This window comes from Chiloscyllium plagiosum, chromosome 14 (assembly GCF_004010195.1).
Source record: "Chiloscyllium plagiosum isolate BGI_BamShark_2017 chromosome 14, ASM401019v2, whole genome shotgun sequence".
Taxonomy (NCBI): Eukaryota; Metazoa; Chordata; class Chondrichthyes; order Orectolobiformes; family Hemiscylliidae; genus Chiloscyllium; species Chiloscyllium plagiosum.
Window position 1 is genome coordinate 14732471 of NC_057723.1, and position 21599 is coordinate 14754069.

General features: G+C 41.8%; 1 protein-coding gene across 3 annotated transcripts in view; it reads right to left on the reverse strand.

The window, feature by feature from the left end:
- Positions 1-364: 364 nt before the first annotated feature.
- The window catches only part of LOC122556511 (protocadherin Fat 1-like), a 156069-nt gene continuing 134834 nt past the window's right edge, over positions 365-21599 (reverse strand). For 2 of the 3 annotated variants that reach the window (XM_043703233.1, XM_043703234.1), the window contains exons 18-24: positions 20589-20786; positions 19072-19876; positions 14802-14956; positions 12959-13409; positions 11326-11479; positions 9319-9890; positions 365-1674 (exon numbers count right to left, since the gene is read on the reverse strand). In XM_043703233.1, the coding sequence (XP_043559168.1) occupies positions 1163-1674; positions 9319-9890; positions 11326-11479; positions 12959-13409; positions 14802-14956; positions 19072-19876; positions 20589-20786 (2847 nt within the window). In that variant the 3' untranslated portion in view covers positions 365-1162. The remainder of the gene's footprint in view (positions 1675-9318; positions 9891-11325; positions 11480-12958; positions 13410-14801; positions 14957-19071; positions 19877-20588; positions 20787-21599) is intronic. The other variant, XM_043703236.1, reaches the window with a different exon arrangement.

Below are 21599 nucleotides of genomic sequence, written 5' to 3' on the forward strand. Positions count from 1 at the left end.
ACCGAAAGGCAGGCTTGGCCCATGACTCCTCTTGACATTTCTTGAATGGATGGGATTCAAGAGCTTTGCACCAACATCAATTCTCACTCAATACAATATGCAGAAATAAGTTTGCATCACCCCAAACGTCTGCTCTGTGATTAGTTCTTCATGTAATTATAACTCTTTCCTGAATAAAGAAATCTGCCAGAGGTTGTAAAATGTCTTCATAACTTGGTTATTTGCATAAGAGAATCAGGGCACATCTTATGGAAAAAAGATGTTGGGCATAAATCAATTTGCATTGTGAAATTGCTTTTTCTTTGGAAATTGTAAAGTTTGTCTTTACATTTGTCTGTGTTTATCACAGACTGAATTATTAGCCTTTCTTTTAAACATGTGTTTAAATAAATGTAAAGAATGTTAGGGAATAGAATATTTCCCTTTATGTAGGCAACAAGGAATTAGCAATTATCTATTCCCTGGCCAAATATAGCAGAGCTTGGTTCAGAATAAAACTCATCGTCTCTGGCAAGAAAGGTGATGTCCATTCTCACATAAAATAACAAGTCTATAAACAGCTGCAATGATATTCACCCCTTCCCACAACATGCTGAATTCACTCTGCTGTTAGTAAAACATAACAAGAATCAAGTTACTTTTCATTGTATTTTCAGACGTGCACAACAACTAATGGCATGCCTAATGCAAATATCCATTAGCAAACAGAGAATATACAGACAGCATCCACAGTATCTCATTCATTCAATACTTTTATGGTTGGGATGAGTTTATATAGTTTTATCACTAAAAAGACTAGATTTGTACAATCTCACGAACATTACACTCATAAAAGTGACACCAATGTAATTGTTCTCCCATTGTCTTTATATCAGTCTTTATTGTGGCATTTCTTCTGAATTCACCAACAGCCACCAAGTGTCACCTCAGAGCTGTAGCCTTATGAATGCAATGGCAAGCTGTTGCTGCAGCATTTATACCATGGTAGGGCTGTCAGCTTGGGGCACTGTTAAACGGCCTACTGTCCAGAGGGTATTTAAAATCAACCCTCGATTCATACCCATAATAAAGTCATTACAGTGATCTTAGAGTAGGCAGTAAGTGGGTGTTAGCAGGCTTGACCTGACATAGTGCATGATTAAAATATGAAGAAGTCTCTGCATTAAAACATCACCTCCTCACAGCTGCCATAGTCACTCTCCATCAGATCAGAGTCCTCATAACATGTTGGCATGATCAGACGGGGCACCACTGCTTGTGAGGGCATGGGCTCGCACTCTGCATAGGATGGCTGGGCAACGCTGAGACGAACATGAACCTTCTGGTAGCCCGGCTGCATGGGAACGCCTGGGGCCTGCGCTTTCAGCAGCTCTGCTGGGTAGTAGCTGATGGCCGTGTACTCATTCTGACAGCGAGACGGCAATAAGGCCACGGGGTTACCATCGGGGAAGTCTTCCAAGACCTGATCGCTATACTGTGGGGCTAGGGGAGCCCGCTTGCTTCGTGGTGAATAATGATCCAGTGGGAATGGGAAGCCATCATATCTGTCTAAGTGTTCATTGCCCATTGGAGGTGGGAGACTCTCTTCGATTGCTTCATACCGGGAATATTCCGGCATCCTTGGCGAGTGAGACTGAGGCTGGGGCGGCCAGACTGGAGGATCACCATGGTAGACTGAAAATTAAAAAGCAACGTTAAAAGGATCTTGAGGAAACATTAAAATTTCAAATCACTAATCAAGAAGCATCTTCAAGAGGAAGGGCCAGGGTTTTTCTTTCGCTACGTATTTTCTATTTTCTGTCCAGTTAGATCCAGCTGCCAACATACTCCCACCCATTCTTTATCAATTCAGGTTGATGGCGGGATGTGGATCTCTCAGTAGCACTGTACATTCTGGGTAAGGTGGTCTGTCAAAAGCTCCAGTATTAACCTGTCTTTTCCTTCCACTAGATTCCTGCTCCACTGTGTCAATTTTCAGTGCTTCCCTTTCCAGGGTTTGTCTAACCTACTTTAACCATGCTCTGGGTCCAACCATGCCCTTTCTTTCCCTAACTTCTTTCATCATGTCCCCTTTTGGCATGAGCTATCATCCCAAAACAGGTGAACCACGTCCTTTTCTTCACCGTATCACTTCATGGTTCACCTTTTTTTTCTCTTTTCTCGCACATACATTCCTATCCTTTACTCAAAGAATATTGTAACCTCAGATAGTGCTATACTGCCATCTGCAGTTGATAATCTGCTTTGAATATTGCAGAACGGTGATATAAAAACTTAAAATGGTTGTCTTTAGCGGCATGCCATTTGACAAACTAACCACCTTTAATGCTAACAGGCTCATACTATCCTGTTATAGCTACAAACTTTACATCCATAGTCCCTCTCTGAAGCATCTTTTATTTTTAACTTGAATTGCCTTTTTCAATGTTTAGCATTTTTTTACATTTTCAATTTGCTTTTTTTTTATGACTTTCTACTCTGATTTATTGTCTGCTGAGTAGTTTTTATTCACGGTTACAATTTGTTTCATTCTGTAGATTTATTTTACCCTTTTATTCACATTTTTAATCACCATCTTTCACCATTCAAGCAATCCTTAAAGGAAGCTTCATTTCACCAACAGGTCCCAACCTGTAGAAAAGCACTGTGGAGCTAAAAGGAGTGTACTAACAGTGGAGTAACAGCTAAAGAACTGTTGAAAGAATGTAGTTTGTTGTTAGTGCACAATGATTCAGTGAACATATCAAGTAGTGGTGACATACCTTGTTCCACATAAACCTATTTTAAAATGCATTCCTGGGATGTGGGTGTCACTGGCTAGGTCAGAATTATATTGCTCAGCCCTAATTACCCAGAGGGCATTTAAGAGGCAAACACATTGCTGTGGGTCTGCTGTCACATGCAGGCCAGACCATTAAAAGGTGACAGTTTCCTTCCCTAAAGGACATTAGTGAACCAGATGAATTTTTCTGACAATCAGTATTTCATGGTCGTCATTGGACTCTTAATTCCAGAATTTTTTTAACTGAATTCAAATTCCATCATCTGCCATGGGAGAAATGAACATTACATTGGTCTTTGGATTAATATAGAAACAAATTACTGCAGATGCTGGAATCTGTACCAAAAACAAAGTGTTGGAATTCACAGTAGGTCAGGCAGCATCCATGAAGAGACATCAAGGTAACATTTCAAATCTAGATAACTGCATCAGTTCTGATGAAGAGTCACCTAGACTCAAAACGTTAGCTTACTCTCTCTCCGTGGATGCTGCCTAACCCACTGTGAATTTCAGCATTTTTTGTCCTCTGGATTAATAGTCTAGTGATAATACCACTAGGTCATTGCCTACCCTCAGGCGATATCAGCTTGGCTGGGACACAGGACCATTCAGTGACATAGATCAATTAGCATCTCAAACCTGTTCCACAATCTAACTTGATGCAGCCAATATGGATCTTAATTGCATTTACACGCCCTGGCTCTGGAATCTTTAATACCCTTACGCAACAAAAATCTATCAATCTCAGTATTTGAACATTCACTTGGTCGCCCCCAACTCCAGCTCTTTGTGCAGATATAGTGCCAGGCTTTCACTAGCTTTTGTGAAAGAATGCGTTTGGGCACCACTTTTGAATAGATTCATTTTAACTTTGATGTTAAGCCTCTTCATTCTGGATTTACATAGCAGATCATATATCCAGTTCATCGACTCGACTGAGTTGCAAGAATTAGCCTCATCAGCACAAGTTGAAGGTGAGAAAAAAATGGACAGGGATTCCCCACTAATGCTCGTCTTTTTATGGTCCTTAGTAAATGTTGGTTGAGAACAATATTAAACTTTATGTTAAATGGCTATTTGCTCTTTTGTTCAGTCAGACCACCAGCTAATATTGATTGTCGAGGCTTACACAGGTCTAATACACATCATATTGCAGACTGATTGGCACTGGTAAAATTATGGCAATGTTTCACAACAAATTAGGGTGTGTATGTTAATGATGGAAGACTACTCAAATTGTGGAATGTATACATACACCTGGTTTTGTGCACAAGCATTTTTTTTTGTCTTGTTAAACCACAAAATTTGGAAAAGTGAACAATCTAACAATTACTCAACAGTGATTCACAAGGTATTAAAAGACATGAGAGACAAAGGTTAAGAAACCCAGCACAGCTTCAGTAAAGGATTCCTGAATCATACTTATTTATTTTTCTAATGAACCTTTCCTAACTTGCAGTACATTTCAAAATAGCTGCATGCCATCAGAATTCTAGGAAGTCATTTTCAATGTGGTAACAAAAGATAAAAGTGGATTGTCTACTCATTGCAGGATACGGACTGGGTGGGTTCTGCAATAAAGTGGTGATCTGCTTTGTTGGGTTTGGTCTCACATTGCAAATTACCTCTCACCCCTGCATCAACACAACCTTTAGTCTGATAGTTCATTTTTTGTCTCAAAATGCACCAGACAGTCCTTGATTGATGTTTCAATGCAAGGATCAATGACATAGGAACTCACTATGAATCAATCTGAATTTTGAGGAAGTAACAAGCAAGTTAATCAAAGAATAGCCTATGACTCTATAATAGCCATTTGGATTTCCAGAAGACTGTTGACATAGTGTCGCAAAAGAGGAATCAAATACAATGATAAGAACTCATGGTATTAAGGGAAAGGTACTAGCATGGATAAAGGATTGGTTGACTGGCAGAAAACAGAGAGTAGGGATAAAGGAGTCTTTTTCAGGATGGCGGCTGGTGACTAGAGGAATTCCACAGGGGTCCGTGTTGGGACCACGACTATTCACATTATACTTTAATGGTCTGGACAAAGGAACTGAGGGGATTGTTGCTAAGTTTGCAGATGACACAAAGATAGGTGGAGAGACAGGGTGATGTTGAGGAAGCGAGGAGGCTGCAGAAGGACATGGACAGGCTTGAAGAGCGGACAAAGAAGCTGCAAATGGAATTTGATGGGGGAGGTATGAGGTTTGCACTTTTGTAGGAAAGAACAGAATCATGGATTATTTTCTAAATGGGGCATGGTTCAGAAATCTGAAGCACAAAGGGACTTGGGAGACCTAGTTCAGCATTGTCTAAAGGTTAACATGCAGGATCACTTGGCACTTGGGAAGGCAAATGCAGTGTTAGCATTAATTTCAAAACAGCTAGCACACAACAGCAGAGATGTACTGCTGATGGCTGTATAAGACTCTGGTCAGACCACATTTGGAATATTGTGAGCAGTTTTGGGCCCCATATCCAAGGAAGATTGGAGGAGGTCCAGAGGAGGTTTACAAGAATGATCACTGGGATGCAGGGCTTGTCATATGAGATGCAGTTGAGGACTCTGGATCTGTGCTCCACGGAATTTAGAAGGATGGTGGGGGTGGAATCTCAATTAAGTTTACAGAATACTGAGAGGTCTGGATAGAGTGGATGTGGAGAAGATGTTGTCACTAGTAGCAGAGACCAGGACCCGAGTGCACAGCCTTAGAGTGAAGACATTCCTTTTCATCTAGTTCCTTCAGCGAAGGGGTAGTGAATCTGTGAAACTCATTGCCACAGAGGGCTTTGGAGGCCAAGTCATTGAATGTTTTGAAGACTGAAATAGACAGGTGCTTGGTCAGTAAATGGATCAGGGATTATGTAGTCTAGACAGGAGAATGGAGTTCAGAAGTTCCTTCTGGTGCTCCGGTTTCCTCCCACAGTCCAAAGATGTGCAGGTCAGGTGCTAAGTTGCCCATAGTGTTAGGTGCATTAGTCAGAGGGAAGTGGGGACTGGGTGGGGTGCTCTTCGGAGGGTCGGTTGGGCCGAAGGGCCTGTTTCCACACTGCAGGGAATCTAATCTAATCTATATCAGCCATAATTATGGTGGAGTGGATTCAGTGGGCTGAATGACCTTATTCTGCTCCTGTATCTTATGGTCTTCTGGCTAAAGGAATCATTAAGGGAATCACTATTACCGGTCAGAGAAGGTTTGATCTTCAATGCATCCCAGTGTCACAGATGGGACAATTGGTCTTCAACCAATTTGATTCACTCCATGTGATATCAAAAAAAAAGGCTGGAGACACTCGATTCTGCAAAGGCTATGGGCCCTTACAACATTGCAGCATTGGTATTGAGGACTTGTACTTCAGAACTAGCTGCACCTATTGTGAAGCTGTTTCAGTACTGTAACGGCACCAGCATCTCTCCTAACGAGTGAACATTGCCAAAATATGCCCTGTGCTCAAACAGCAGGTCAAATCCAACCCAGCGCTTGTCTTTCTATCAGTTTATTCTCAGACAACAGACCAAAGTGATGGAAGTCTTTGACACTATCAACTGGTGCTTACAAAGGAATAACCTGCTCATTGCTACTCAGTTTGGAATATGCCAGGTCTACTCTCTACAACCTCAGTCAAAGGATAAACAGAAGACAAAACTCCCGAGGTGTGGTGACGATGATTGCCTTTGACATTAGGGAAGTGTTTGATCAAGTATGGTATCAAGGAGCTCTAGCAAAGCTGGGGTTAATGGGGAAACCTTGGATGGTTGATTTCACACTCAGCATAAAGCACAAAGTGGTTGTTGAAGGTCAATTATCTCAGCTCCAGGAGATCTCTGAGGAGAGTCCCGGGTCCAACCAACTTCTGCTGCATGATCAATAATCTTCCCTCCACAATAAGGTCAGAGATGGAGATGTTCTCTGATGTTCAAATGTTCATTACCATTTGTAGCTCCTCAGATACTGAAGCAGTGACTGTCAAAATGCAGCAGGATCTGGAGATTAGACAGACTTATGCTGCTAGTTGGCAAGTAATTCACGACACACAAGGATCAAGCATTAATCATCTCAAGCAAGAGTCATAGAGTCATGGGTAGAGTCATAGAGATGTACAGCACAGAAACAAACCCGTCGGTCCAACTCATCCATGCCGACCAGATATTTTAATCTAATCTAGTCCCATTTGCCAGAACTTGACCCATATCCCTCTAAACCCTTCCCATTCATATACCCATCCAGATGCCTTTTAAATGTTGCAATTGTACTTGCGTCCACCACTTCCTCTGGCAGCTCATTCCATGCATGCACCACCCTCTGCATGAAAAAGTTGCCCCTTAATTTCCTTTTATATCTTTCCCCTCTCACCCTAAACCTATGGCCTCTAGTTCTGGATTCTCCCACCTCAGGGAAAATACTTTGGCTATTTATCCTATACATGCTCTTCATGATTTTATAAACCTCTGTATGGTCACCCCTCAGCTTCCAACACTCCAGGGAAAACTATCCCAGCCTATTCAGCCTCTCCCTATAGTTCAAATCTTCCAAACCCGGCAACATCCTTGTAAGTCTTTTCTGAACACTTTCAAGTTTCACAACATCTTTCTGATTTGAACGAGACCAGAATTGCATGAAATATTTAAAAGTGGCCTAACTAATGTCCTGTACAGCCACAACATGACCAATAAAGGAAAGCATACCAATGCCTTCTTCACTATCCTATCTATCTGCGACTCTACTTTCAAGGAACTATAGACCTGCACTCCAAGGTCTCTTTGTTCAGCAACACTCCCTTTGGACATTACCATTAAGTGTATATGTCCTGCTCAGAGTTACTTTTCCAAAATGCAGCACCTCACATTTATCTAAGTTAAACTCCACCTGCCACTCCTCAGCCCATTGGCCCATCTGATCAAGATCCCATTATACTCTGAGGTAACCTTCTTCGCTGTCTACTACACCTCAATTTTGGTGTCATCTGTCAACTTACTAACTATACCTCATCCAAATCATTTATATAAATGATGAAAAATGGTGGACCCAGCACCAATCTTATGGTACTCCAACGGTCACAGGCCTCCAGTCTGAAAACCAACCCTCCACCACCACCTCTGTCTTCTACCTTCAAGCCATCGACAGAATCCAGCCATTTCCCCTTGTAAATCAATAGTACTATCATCACTGAATCCCCCACCATCCACAACCTGGGGGGGTTACTATTAACTAGAAATGGAACTGGACCAGCCAAATCAATGCAGAAAATTATACTGCAAGTGACTCTCCTATGTCTCTTGACTCACTGATGCCTGCCATCTTCAGCATTCACTTCCCTTACCACTGAAGCACAGTGGCAGCAGCTGGTACCCTCTACAAGATGCACTGCAGCAACTTCCCAAGGCTCCTTTGACTGCACCTTCCAAACTCCTGACCTTTGTAAGATCAAAGGCAGCAGGTGAATGGAAACACTTGCAAGTTCTACCTCAAGTCTCTCATCAGCCCGATCTGGAATCATTTTGTCGTCCGTTCAGTGTTGCTGGGTCAAAGTTGTGGAAATCCAATCCTAACAACAGTGTGGGCATCCTTATACCACTAATGACTGCAGTGGCTCAAGAAGGCAACTCATCACCACCTTCTCCAGGACAACTAAGGATGGCCTAGCCAGCAATGTGCACATCTCATTAATGAATTTTTTTAAACATCCACATTTTAAATCCGAATTGAACCAAAAAAGATCAAGTCATTCAGCACATTGTTGGCACCACACCTGGAGAGTATCTGATCAGCACATATCAGCTACAACTGGAGCAATTCATTGAGCTTATAGGAGGCATTGCAAAGAGGAATTCTAAAATAAATTTGAAATATTATACTTCGAATGTATTTTCTCCTTGGCTAAGTAGAAAAGTCCCAATGATATCAAAGTATATGGACTTTTGGGATTCATAATTGAGTACGTTGAGGCACTGAATACAAGAGAAGGGATTTATGCTGAACACTAATGAAACTCTGATTTGGCCACATCTGGATTGCACTCAGTTGAGGTCACTATTCTTTAGGAAGACTATGAGCGCCATTCAGAGGGTACAGAAGATTTACCAGAGTGGCTCCAGAGGATAAGGGGTTTTCATTATAAAGTTCAATTGGAGAAGTTAAGGTTGGTCTCCTTGGAGCAAGGGACATTAAGTGGAGATGCAAAAAACATGTGTAAGATTATGGTTTGGATAAAGTAAACACGTTCCACTTTTAATGGTGAAAGGACTGGGAAAATAGGTCTAAGGTTTGGGGTGAGTGATGTAGAGCTGGTGATATGGACATTAAAAATTTTTAGGATCCTAGACTTTCCTATCAGGATGATGTAGGCAGAGATAATGAATGATTTCAGAAGTAAATTAGGTGGGCACTTGGGTGAAATAAACTTGCATGAGTATAAGGATAGAGTGAGGGAATTGAAATTGCTCAATGGTCTGGGCTTGATAGGTTGAATGGCCTCCTTCTCTAGCATAAGAGACTCATAAAAGACTGATAGACATTGAATGTTCTCACCTTCGTACTCACATTCCCAGGTTGTTTTTGGTATAGATTCATTATCCGAGTTGGAGGAGGGAGGAGGAGGAAGATTTGGTGCCACACTGCACACGACAGTTGGCCTACTTTTGCTGTGCACTGAGTTGAATGTGTTGAGGTCTGGATGCCCCTGTGATCCTTGGTATGAATTTCTGTCCAACTCATACACAGAGCCCTTGAGAATGTTGAGTGGGATGAGTGCAGACGAATGCAGATCACAATAGCTGTTCCTTGTTCTTTCACTCTTCGACAGCTCATTGCTGCCCAAAACACTCAGGGAGGCTTGCTTCTTATTTTTGTTCCTGACCTTACGGAAGATGACAAACAGTGCAACTAATATGCAGGCCACCAGCACGGCTCCTGCTATTTCGATAATTTCGTAGTGGCTGATGACTATGGGAGAGCTGTATAAGTGTTTCTCCACCGACTGATTACACAATTTGCCAGTGTACCCAGGTGTACAGTTGCAGTTAAAGAAACCAGAGAAATTCTCACAGCTCCCATTGTTTCTGCAAGGATCCTTTAGGCACTCATTGATATCCTCTTCACATCTGAGAATTCAAAGCATACAATTGTTACCTAGGGGTCCTGTAGCATAGCGTTATTGCCCCGACCTCTGAACCAGGATATCCGGTTCAAGACTCACTAATGTCTCAGCATATCTAAACAGTTTAATGAAAACAACAATGGTCAGGAGCAATGAGGAAGTTGGCAAGGGTAGGGGGACAGGAAGGTGTGCCTAGCCATTGCATAGTTGGATATATTTCACAGACCCTGCCCCACTCACATCAAATGAGTGATCACCAATGGAATTTTAGTAGTTTGGAGTGGTCTGAATCCAGTTTGGAATGCGAAGCACCAGGTGAACACACATTATTCATAAGTTGGGAGAGGAAAGAGTGGCAGAGGCAGCTATGGGCAGAACTCCTTGGAACCAGAGAACAAGTACACACGGTGACTCAGTGATCAACATTGCTGCCTCACAGCGCCAGGGACCCGGGTTCGATCCCAGCCTTGGCCGACTGTATGTGGAGTTTGCACATTCTCCCCATGTCTGCGTGGGTTTTCTCCGGGTACTTCAGTTTCCTCCCACAATCCAAAGATGTGCAGGTCAGGTAGATTGACCATGCTAAATTTCCCATAGTGTTCAGCAATATGTGGGTCAGGTGCATTAGTCAGGGGTAAATGTGGAGTAATAGGGTAGGGGGATGGGTCTAGATGGGATACTGTTCGGAGGGTTGGTGTGGACTTGTTGGGCTGAATGGCCTGTGTCCATACTGTAGGGATTCTATGATTTCTAGTTATAGTTCACTGGATAAAGATGCTGGGCCTCAGATGAAACAAACAAGTAAAGCTTTTCTGGAGCATCAGAGCAAATAAGTTCCTGAATTTTGGGAGACACATGAGGCATTGTGAGATCATGGACAGTACATGCAGGTCTGTAATGTCTCAGGAGTTTGAGCACTTGAGTTTCTCCAATGACATAATGGCTACTCTCTTGGAGAACTGTAAGATACAGGCCTCTGGTTGATCTGGTGGAGAGAGAGCTATATAGCTTTGAAGTCAGCCAGCAAACAACAAAATAAAATCAGTGTAAAGTCATGCCAATATGAGGCCACCACAACAGTGAAAACTAAATAGCGTAACTCTACAAGATTCAGTAGATGAAGTTGAGTAACGATGGATCTATTTCACAGAGAATGATTAATGATTAAAGTTAATGGAACCAGTCACTTAAGCAAGAACTGGGAAGGTATTTAGGAAGATTGTCAGCTGAGAGATACATGATGTGAGCTCTATATTCTGCAATCTGTTGCTGGTTCAAAGCAAAAGGAACGTGTCAATGAAGAAAGAAATATAGGATGAAAACATAAGATGTACAACTCAAACTTGGGTCCATCAGGAGTTTATGGCAATTGTTAATGTTAATAAGAAGGTGGAAAATTTACTGGATGTAGCAAAGTGTGATCAGAAATTGCTCTTTACCTTGGTCCTAAATATCCCTTGGGACAGTTGCAGGTGTAGTTACTCTTTTGTGGGATGCAGGACCCACCATTGATGCAGGGTTGTGAGAGACAGAGATGATTGATCAGTTCACAGTGCATACCAAGAACATTCTTCGGACATTTGCAAACATATCCTAGATTTAAGGCATAAATAATAATTTAATAGAATCATACAGCACAGGAGCGGGTCTTCAGCAATCAGGTCTATACCACCAAAGCTACACCAGGCCCACCACCCAGCACTAGGTCTATTGCCTTGAATGTTATAACGTTTCATGCTCTCATCCAAGTACTTTGGAAAGGTTGTGAGGTTATTCGCTTTAACTGTTCTCCCAAGCAGTGCATTCCAGACCCCAACACCATCTGGATGAAAAAATATTTCAAGTCCCCTTTAAACATGGTGCCATTCTCCTTAAAATTATTCTCCTTTGTTATCGATTGTTCAACTAAGGGGAACAGCTGCTTTCTATTCATCTTGTCCATGCCCCTCATAATTTTATACACCTACATCAGGTCTCCCTCCAACCCTCTCTGCTCTAAAGCAAGCAACCTGAGCTTAGCCAGCCTCTCTTCACAGCTAAAGTGCTCCGTTCATGGCAACATCCTGGTGAATCTGCTCTGCATTCCCTCCAGTACAATCATATCCTTGCTGTAGCACAGAGACCAGGACTGTACACAGTGCTCCATATGTGTCTCACCCAAAGTCATAGAACCTTTACAGTGCAGAATGAGGTCATTTGGCCCATTGAGTAGGCACCAGCGTCCTGAAGAGCATCCCACCCTATCCCCATAACCCTATATTTTCCATGGCTAATTCATCTTGACTGCACATTCCTGGACAATATGGGGCAATTTATCATGGCCTATCCACCTAACCTGCACATCTTTGGACTGTGGGAGGAAACTTGAGCAACCAGAGGAAACCCACACAGACTGTCACCCAAAGCTGGAATTGAACCCGGGTCCTTGGTCCTGTGAGGCAGCAACACTAACTATTGTGCCACCCAAGTCCTACACAGCTCTAATATAACCGTCTTGCCCTTATAATCTATGCCTAGACATTTAAAGTCGAGTGCTCTGTATGCCTTCCTAACTATCTTCTTAACCTTTAGGGATTTGTGGACAAACATCTCAAGATTCTTCTGTTCCTCTGAGCTTCCTAATGTTCTGCCATTCATTGAGTACTCTATTATTTTGTTACTTCTTCCAAAGTACACCACCTCATACTTGCCAGGGTTAAATTCCATCTGCTACTGATCTGCCCATCTGACAAATCCATTTATATCCTCTTGTAAGCTTTTCAAGTGTCCCTCTCCAGCCATACAATGATCTGTGCCATCATGACCTTATCCCCCTCCTTTGCCAATTTTATTCATCATTCCTCTCAAAAGCATTGACTTTTATCAGGATATGGATCAAAAAGCATTAGCTTAGCAACAGGTCTTCATGGATGAGCCAAATAATGAATGTCACCAGTTCTTTGAACAAGGACAAAGTGCACAAACACATTGCACTGTCAAGTAAGCTTAAGAATTGTCCTTTAACTCTCCTGCAGCCAGAACTAAAAGCCCAGTCAAAGGTATTAATTGTGCTTTTGGCCCCAGTGTACTCACCTCCAGATGGATTGTCAGTGCACGTTCCCCCATTTTGACATGGTGCCCCTGAGCATACTTCAATAAGGGGACAACAGGCTTCGATTCCCACAGATGTTTCAACCACCACAAAGTGTTCATTTGTTTCTTCATCTTTTTTGTTATCATCCCCCTGGAATCTAATGGAGCCAAGGCAGCCTTTAAAGTCCTTGATGACTTGTTCATGGTTATTGGGTGTCAAGTGTTCCTCAAGAACTTGACCACCGAAAAACACAAAGTCACTTCTGCGGCACGTCCCCGAAAGTGTAGCAGAGGCTACATGAACTGAGTCCAGCTCCAGAGTTACTGACAATGCAGTTACCTCAACTATAACTGAATGCCACAGCCCATTGTTGACTGGTGTGCCGTTTAGTGACAAAACTCTTCTCATTCCATCACAGACATGAGTGAATATCAGATCTCCATTGATGATCTGTAAAACATAATAAGATTTTTCTGTGAATCTGCTAGGTTTCTGGAAAGAATTATTATATCCAGTCTCTTTTTTGATATCTTCTGTGCAGCCTCATCAGCATTCCAAATTCCATCATCTAATTTACAGCTTCATCAGTTCCTCTCTTTTTTTCAGCAAAGTTCCAAAGTATTACTTAATTTCTCACTACATTTAGTCTATCTTCTACCATCAGTCATTCTCTTTAATATATCGATCTCCGTAGACTTGTTCATTCAAAGGCTATCCTTGCTAAGCTCACTTCTTTTGCCATTCTAAACTTGAACTCATCTAGCATTCTTCTTTCTGTATCCTAATCTCAGCAAGTTCAGTTCATACATGCTCCCTAGCCTGCAGTCTAGCAATTGTCCAGCCCTGTAATTCTCCCACAACTTTGCACTTCTCTGATTTTGGCCTCTTGTATATGCTCAATTTTTACCTGCCCTGCACCTTTGGAGACTCTGACTTCCAAGACCTGGGTCCAAGGCTATAAATTCCCTCCCGCCTTTTAAAATACACTTTTAAATTGAACTCTTTGACCAAGCTGTTGTAGTACCTCCTTATATGGCTCAGTGTCAACTGATAACACTCTGCTGAAGTGCCTTGGGATATTTGATTGCATAAAGGCACAGGCTACAATTCAGTTATTTTCCCTATGTATGTAAAAATCTTTCTTTCTGCTGAGTGTGACAATGAAGTATAACCTCCCTGCCTTGTTAATAAGATTCTATTGCAGTATTTCCCTGTCTGTCCATCATTCAGGTATCAACAGAGACCTTCTCTCATTGGTCTTGAAGTGTCAATGATCAGCTTTCTCCTTAGCCTCAGTGACTTCCCTGATCTCAGTGGAACTTCCTGTTCACTCTATTCAGCTTCCCTTAAATCTGAATAGATTACCCCCTCTCAATCACACATTTAAGCTTCTTAACTCTGTAAATTTTACTGCCAGTAATTACATTACATAATCAGGGTTCTCAGGCACTCAATAACATAATTATTCTACTGTTTTATGTGGAAAATGTCATGAAATCGAATGCCCTCTCTTTTCAAATTACACATAAGTGGTAATAATTAGGTGAGTAGGGCATTTGCTGGAGTTCTACATGTATCAAAATCTCAACTTAACCAAAACTGCCTTTTCTGACGCACGTAAGAAAGGGCTTATGCCTGAAATGTCGCTTCTCCTCCTCCTCGGATGCTGCCTGACCCATTGTGTTTTTCCAGCAGCACACTCTCCACTCTGACCTCCAGCAACTGCAGTCTTCACATTCTCCAAGCACATAAGAAGGCCTACAACTTGAATTTACTGTTTGTTTGGCCCAAAGTTTAAACAATTATTTAATCCTATGGAGACTGAAAAGGCTGTGCTTTTACCTCGAGAAGACTGGAATCAGCTCCATTGGTGTACAGCACCACTGCCTCTGACTGGACAGTCTGTAAGCGAAAACTGATTGTTGTTTTCAGTGGAACTTCTTCACCCAGGTAACGATACTTCATATAGCTGTCACCAGTGAACCTCAGAGAAGAATCTGAGACATTAAAACATCTTGTTGTAGTTTCAACTGACATAGTAACCCAGAATTTTAAATGGACTAACAAACATCACAGAGTTTGGAGATGCTGGTTTTAGCTTTGCCACAAAACACATTTATTACTGATAACTTTCATTTCTATCGTGCCCATGAATAGTACTCAAGAGTCGTAGAGTTATAGAGATGCACAGCACAGAAAACAGACCATTCGGTCCAACCCGTCCATGCTGACCAGATATCCCAACCCATACTTGTCCCACCTGCCAGCACCCGGCCCATATCCCTCCAAACCCTTCCTATTCATATACTCACCACAATGCCTTTTAAATGTTGTTATTGCACCAGACTCCACCACATCCTCTGGCAACTCATTCCATACACGTACCACCCTTTGTGTGAAAAAGTTGCCCCTTAGGCCTCTTTTATATATTTCCCCTCTCACCCTAAACTTATGCTCTCTGGTTCTGGACTCCTCAGCCCCAGGGAAAAGACTTTGTCTATTTATCCTCTCCATGTCCCTCATGATTTTGTAAATCTCTATAAGGTCACCCCTCAGCCTCCGACGCTCCAGGGAAAACAGCCCCAGCCTGTTCAGCTTCTTCCTGTAGCTCAAATCCTCCAACCCTGGCAACATCCTTGTAAATCTTTTCTGAACCCTTTCATGTTTCACAACATCTTTCCGACAGGAAGGAGACCAGAACTACACGCTAACAAGAGGATTCTAAAACAAATGACACTAAACCCGTTAAATATTACATCAGATGATCAAAAGCCTGGTAAAAGAGGTGGATTCTCCCAAGTGCCCTACAGGAGAAATGTGACTAAAGAGGCAGAGAATTGTTGGAAGAAAATCCAGGTTTATTTTTTAATCATTCATGCATTGTGGGCATTGCTGGTGAAGCCAGCTTTTATTGATCATTCTTTAAAATCTGCAGAACTGAAGGCACAGCCAGCACTGGTGAGATGATTATAATCAAGAATGCTCAAGAGGACAAAATTAGGTGAGCACAGATATTTTGGGGAACTGTGGGGCTGAAGGAAATTTCAGAACAGGGAGAGGACAGACTATGGAGAGTTTTGGAAACATGGATGGGATTGATAAAGTCAAGGCATTGACTTGACCAGGAACCATACTGGATCAGTGAGAACAGAAATGATATGTGAGTGCAAATATGTTAAGTGTAATAATAAGAGGACTCTTAGAATGGACTTGGTGAACACTTTGTTTCGCTGGGTAGCTACTGACGCTAAGTTATTTGCAATGTGATCACACCCTCAGAGCATTCTATTTATCTGCAGTTAGTTTATGAATTGCCTGAATAAGATTGAATTCCTAATGTGATAAGGAGATAAGTAGCTGCATGAACATTTGTAAATTAATTTCTTGGTCTAACAGTGTTTCAGGAGTCTCTCTTCAGAACTCATTAGATATCACAGTTCAAAGATTCCAGATATGTTCAACTTCTGACAATGATCATGTCAGCCCAATGAAGCTAACAAAAAGATTTACATCTATAGCAGAACGTTTATCTGTATTGTCTACTAACCTCAAGTTACACTTCAAGTTTTTTAAAAAATTATCAGCAGGTTCAAATGGAATGAAAACTTTGATTTTAACTGATTAGCAACGAAGAAGGAGTTAATGAGATTTTTTTTCAGCTCAGTGAGTTATAATTTGAAATGCATTGCATGAAAGGGCAGTGGAGGCAATTTAATTGTAACCTTGAAAAGTGGTTAAAAATGAAAAAACAATTGGAAGATAATAGGGAAAGGGCAGAGGACTGGGACTAATTGAGCATTTCTTCCACACAGCCAGCTCAGATAGCCAGATGGACCGACTGATAGTCTCCCGCTATATGACTCTGTATTGGAACAACAGAACTCTGAATAGGAAGGCAGTTGCATTGCTCTGACTGAAGATTGACTGGACCTTGTAAATCTGCTACTCTCAGGCAATGGGCAGTACAAAGTTTCCTAACACAAAAAAAAGGTAGACTTTCTGTTGTTTCGAGTGAGCAGGTTTTTCAGTGTATTTGCCAGTTTTGAAATTTAATTACCTTAACTAACAACGTTGCTCCAAACGACAAAACAGATATAGTTAATTACATGTTCAATAACACCAATGAGATTTAACATATTGTAATTTTTAAGAAATTATTTATTCATGGGGTGAGGGCATCACTGGCTAGGCCAGCATTTATTGCCCATCCCTAATTGCCCAGACAGCAGTTATGAGTCAACCACATTGCAGTGGGTCTGGTGTCACATGCAGGGCAACTAGGTAAGGATGGTAGTTTCCTTCCCTACAGGACATTAGTGAACCAGATGGCTTTTTCCTGACAATTGACAATGATTTCACAGTCATCATTAGACTCTTAATTCCAGATTTTTATTGAATTCAAATTCCACCATCTGCTATGGCAGGATTCAAAGGCAGGTCTCCAGTACATTATCTGGGTCTCTGGATTAACAGACCATTGATAACACCACTAGGGCTATCAGCTCCCCTTCTATAACTCCTCCACAATGACTTGCTATGGGACAAACCAGGATGAGCAGGGAATTTATATAATGGTGACTAGCATTTTTATAATGTTCACAGTATCCCAGACAGAATAATGAACATTGACCAGTGAAGAAACTGATAAAGGTAGTGGTGAAAAGGTGAGGAAGAGGTTTGGTGCAATTAAACCACAACTGAAAAGGCAAGTCCTAATGAAGAATTTGAAAGTCAGGGAAGCAGATATCAAGATAGACAGAAAGTTTTCCAGTCGACAGTGGCAAAATGGCTGAAGCAAGGGCAATTGAAGGTGGAGTAGATGGAGCAGAAAAATGAATGTTGAATGACCATAGGATATCTTCTGGGATCATAGAGCTGGAGACGTTCTAAGAGGTAAGGTCACAGAACGATTTAAAATTGAGGACAAGGATCTTAATTGAGGGAAAGAGGTGTGATGCAGCTGTTTGGAGATGTGCATATCACTTGTTAAATGTTATGCTATAAAGCACAGATGGAACATTGATAGACTGAAATACACAGTAGACAGTATATCGTCTGTATATCAAGACAATAATATGCAGGTAAATCATTGATCAAAACCTATATTCAAAAGAACAGTTATCTGTATACTTCGACTTGTTGAGTGACACTAAAATTTATCTCGATATCTGTGTAAATAATATTTTAACTCTATTTAGACTTTTGGATCTTCCTCATAATGCTCAGTGAATAAATATACTTCCTGATCCTGAATAAACAGAAATCACAGATTTAGTTCTCAGGGTTGCTGAGTTTGCTGTGGTAGTAGTGAAGGTCTTATAGTTGACTTGACAACTTTTGGAATATATATATATATTTTATAATCTGTGTATGTACACATTTATGTAGGTACTAGGCTCAATCATGATGCCCTCCACCGCCCCCCCCATATGAAATAATTTGCTGCTTTTCACAATTTATGTTCATGAATGTAATTTCAGTTTTAAACAGGTTAGCAGAGGTACTTTAAAACATGATTTGCAGATGCTGGTGTTGGACTGGGGTGTACAAAATTAAAGATCACACAACACCAGGTTATAGTCCAACAGGTTTAATTGGAAGCACACTAGCTTTCGGAGCACCGCTCCTTCATCAATCACCTGATGAAGGAGCGGTGCTCCGAAAGCTAGGGCATCCAATTAAACCTGTTGGACTATAATCTGGTGTTGTGTGATTTTTAACTTTGTACTTTAATACAAGTCTTCACAAAGATTTTTCATTTATACATTGCCTTTCAGAAGAGCTGCGTTAAAAATCATTTGAGTACTGTTTGGTCAGAAGTCTCTGTAATGGAGGCATGCAATGGCAGCCAATTTCCCGATAGAAGTAATCACTTTGCATGGGTTGAAGAATAAACGTTAGCCAGGACACATACTGTGGAAGAACTCACTCTGTGCTACACTGGAATGCACACTTACTCATTATGTGCTTGAGCTTATGAAATGGCAGAACCCAAAATCTACTGACTCAGGGTGAGAGTGCTACAGCTGTGTCAAGGTAGACACCTTGTAAAAAGAGTAGAGGGAAAATTAGACCAACACTCTAATTTAATGATCGTACAAAGAAATCTTACCATTACATGAGCAGGGCTGAGAGTGAAGATGTCGGGGAACAATGAAGCTTAGAATTGTTGTTGTGTACGTTAATACATTTTCCATATCCAGATGAAATTTCCCTTTGCAGTGTTGTCGGGCACAATTGTGATTGGAACAGCGGTGAACCACGCTCTCTATCCGAATTCCGTCCCACTTCTCCAAGTTCTCAGCAAAGGAAGTGAGCTTCTGCTGCAGAACCTCAGATTTATAAAAAGAGCCTTCTGACTCTTTTATGATCAGAAGCACATCTAAGTTAGGAGAACCCTGTGCTGGCTGCATACTGATGAGCTCAACGTCCTGTTTGGTAACCTGGAGGAGTTTTGCCAGGGATCCCTGAAATTTCTGCCAGTGATCACTGATGAACTTCTCTGGTGTGAGCTGTGCCAGTTCCACCAGAATAGCATGGTCAAGTACGTCTGGTGTCACATGCGTGACATGCACTTGTGCGCCCACTGTGGTGATGAACTTGCGGTCGGTGACACTTACATTGAATGAATAGTGTCCTGCTTCTAAGGCATGTTCTGCCAACACTTTGCCATCTGCACCACCAATGGAAAACAAGCCATCAGTCATTAATCCTGGCACTGTGCTGTATGTGAGAGTATCGTGAAGGTCAAGGTCTGTTGCGTGAATTTTTCCAATGAATCCTCCAGGGAACTTGCTGTTGGAGGTCACAATGAAGACTTGCAGTGGATACACTGACGGTGGATAACGACTTTCCTTAGTCACTCGAACGTTTATAAAAGATGAGGATGACAAAGGTGGCTGACCGCTGTCTGTAACCTGAAGAAAATAATGACTTAAAAATAAATGACATTGTGTCACTTCTTTCTCCCTGTTTCTTGCTACAGTTATTGCAGACAGGATTTAGTGAAAAAACATACTAGCTTAACAGTTCTGGATGTGTGTCAATATGAGACACTGCCTGACTCTTTGAGGCTTTCATTTGCTAAACCAGCAGATGTATCTAATATCATAACCCACTCTTTAATCTTTTCCCATTCACAATGCCTGAGCCTGCAAAGGTGTACCTGTAGTTAAATGGATTATTAGAAACATCAACTGAAGTCTTATTATACTTGGTATTGAAGCAAAATACCTGGAGAAGTTCATGTCTGTGGTGAATGGAATAATGTGTGCTCTAATGAGATTGTTCAATGTGCAAAGAATAGGTCAGTTATTCAGCAGGGAAATCATCAATGGCACTATTGTTTGCTAATTTTGTAACAGTGCCAATTTAGGATTTGCCTGAACAGGTAGGAGGAATGCTGTTTAGTGCAGCAGAGATAATATTCAATTGTATCTTCGAAGATCTGATGGTGCAGGTAAGGCGATGTGTTGATGTTTATTCATCGCCAGCAGCCTAAAGATATGAGGGCACCTCGTAAAAGTCGACCGCTCTTATTGCTGATATGGCAAATTGGCAGTCGGCCTTTTTAACCGAACAGTCAGTGCCTTAGGAAAGGATTAAGGGTGTAAGATATTTTAGATTTACCTGAACTTGCAGAATGTATTGGTCCCTCACTTTCTGTTGAAGGCGAGCTTGCGTCTTCAGCAGTCCCTGCTGGTCAATGTGAAAGTTATTCCCCTCATTGCCGGCTGTAATCGAGAAGAAGAATGGTGGACCGTTGAAGTCGGAATCCCGGTCTATTACCAACAGTTGCAATACGCTCGAGCCTATTGCCTCATTCTCCTGAGAAAGGAAAAATTGCATTTAGTTTATAACAAATTTGCAAAGAGAATTAATGATCACATGGCATTAGTGGTCACCATTACTTCACTACTGCTTTGGTTCTCCCTCATTGACTGTCCAGTCTGGGCCATTCTCCATTAGTTGAAAATACAGAAACACTATCATTCAAATGGATGCTGGCCCTTGCACGTAACTGTCTCCACTTGGGCTCCCAATGAGTAGGCAGGATGCTTATTCTCCACATCTGCCTTATCCACTCCTTTCCTGTTGGATTTTGTCTCAGCATTTCATCTTCAATCAAGACTGAGATTTCAATTTTGTCTTCTTTCCTGTACATTAATGGCAATTGCAGACACAGGGCTGAAGTTTGTTGAGATGACAGGGGCTGAAAATGTGTTGCTGGAAAAGTGCAGCAGGTCAGGCAGCATCCAAGGAGCATTTCCAACACCCCTCCCCCAAGTCCATCCTCCCTACCTTTTATCTTAGCCTGCTTGGCACTCTCCTCATCCCTGAAGAAGAGCTCATGCCCAAAACGTCGATTCTCCTGTTCCTTGGATGCTGCCTGACCTGCTGCGCTTTTCCAGCAACACATTTTCAGCTCTGATCTCCAGCATCTGCAGTCCTCACTTTCTCCGAGATGACAGGGGCCCCAACATCAGTTCAGAAAGCTTGTGGGCAAGCCTTTTCTGGGAGGAAAATCGAGGGCTTCCTGGTGAAAGGCTTTTGCCCGAAACGTGATTTTCTTGCTCCTCAGATGCTGCCTGACTTGCTGTGCTTTTCCAGCACCACTCTAATCTTGACTTTGATCTCCAA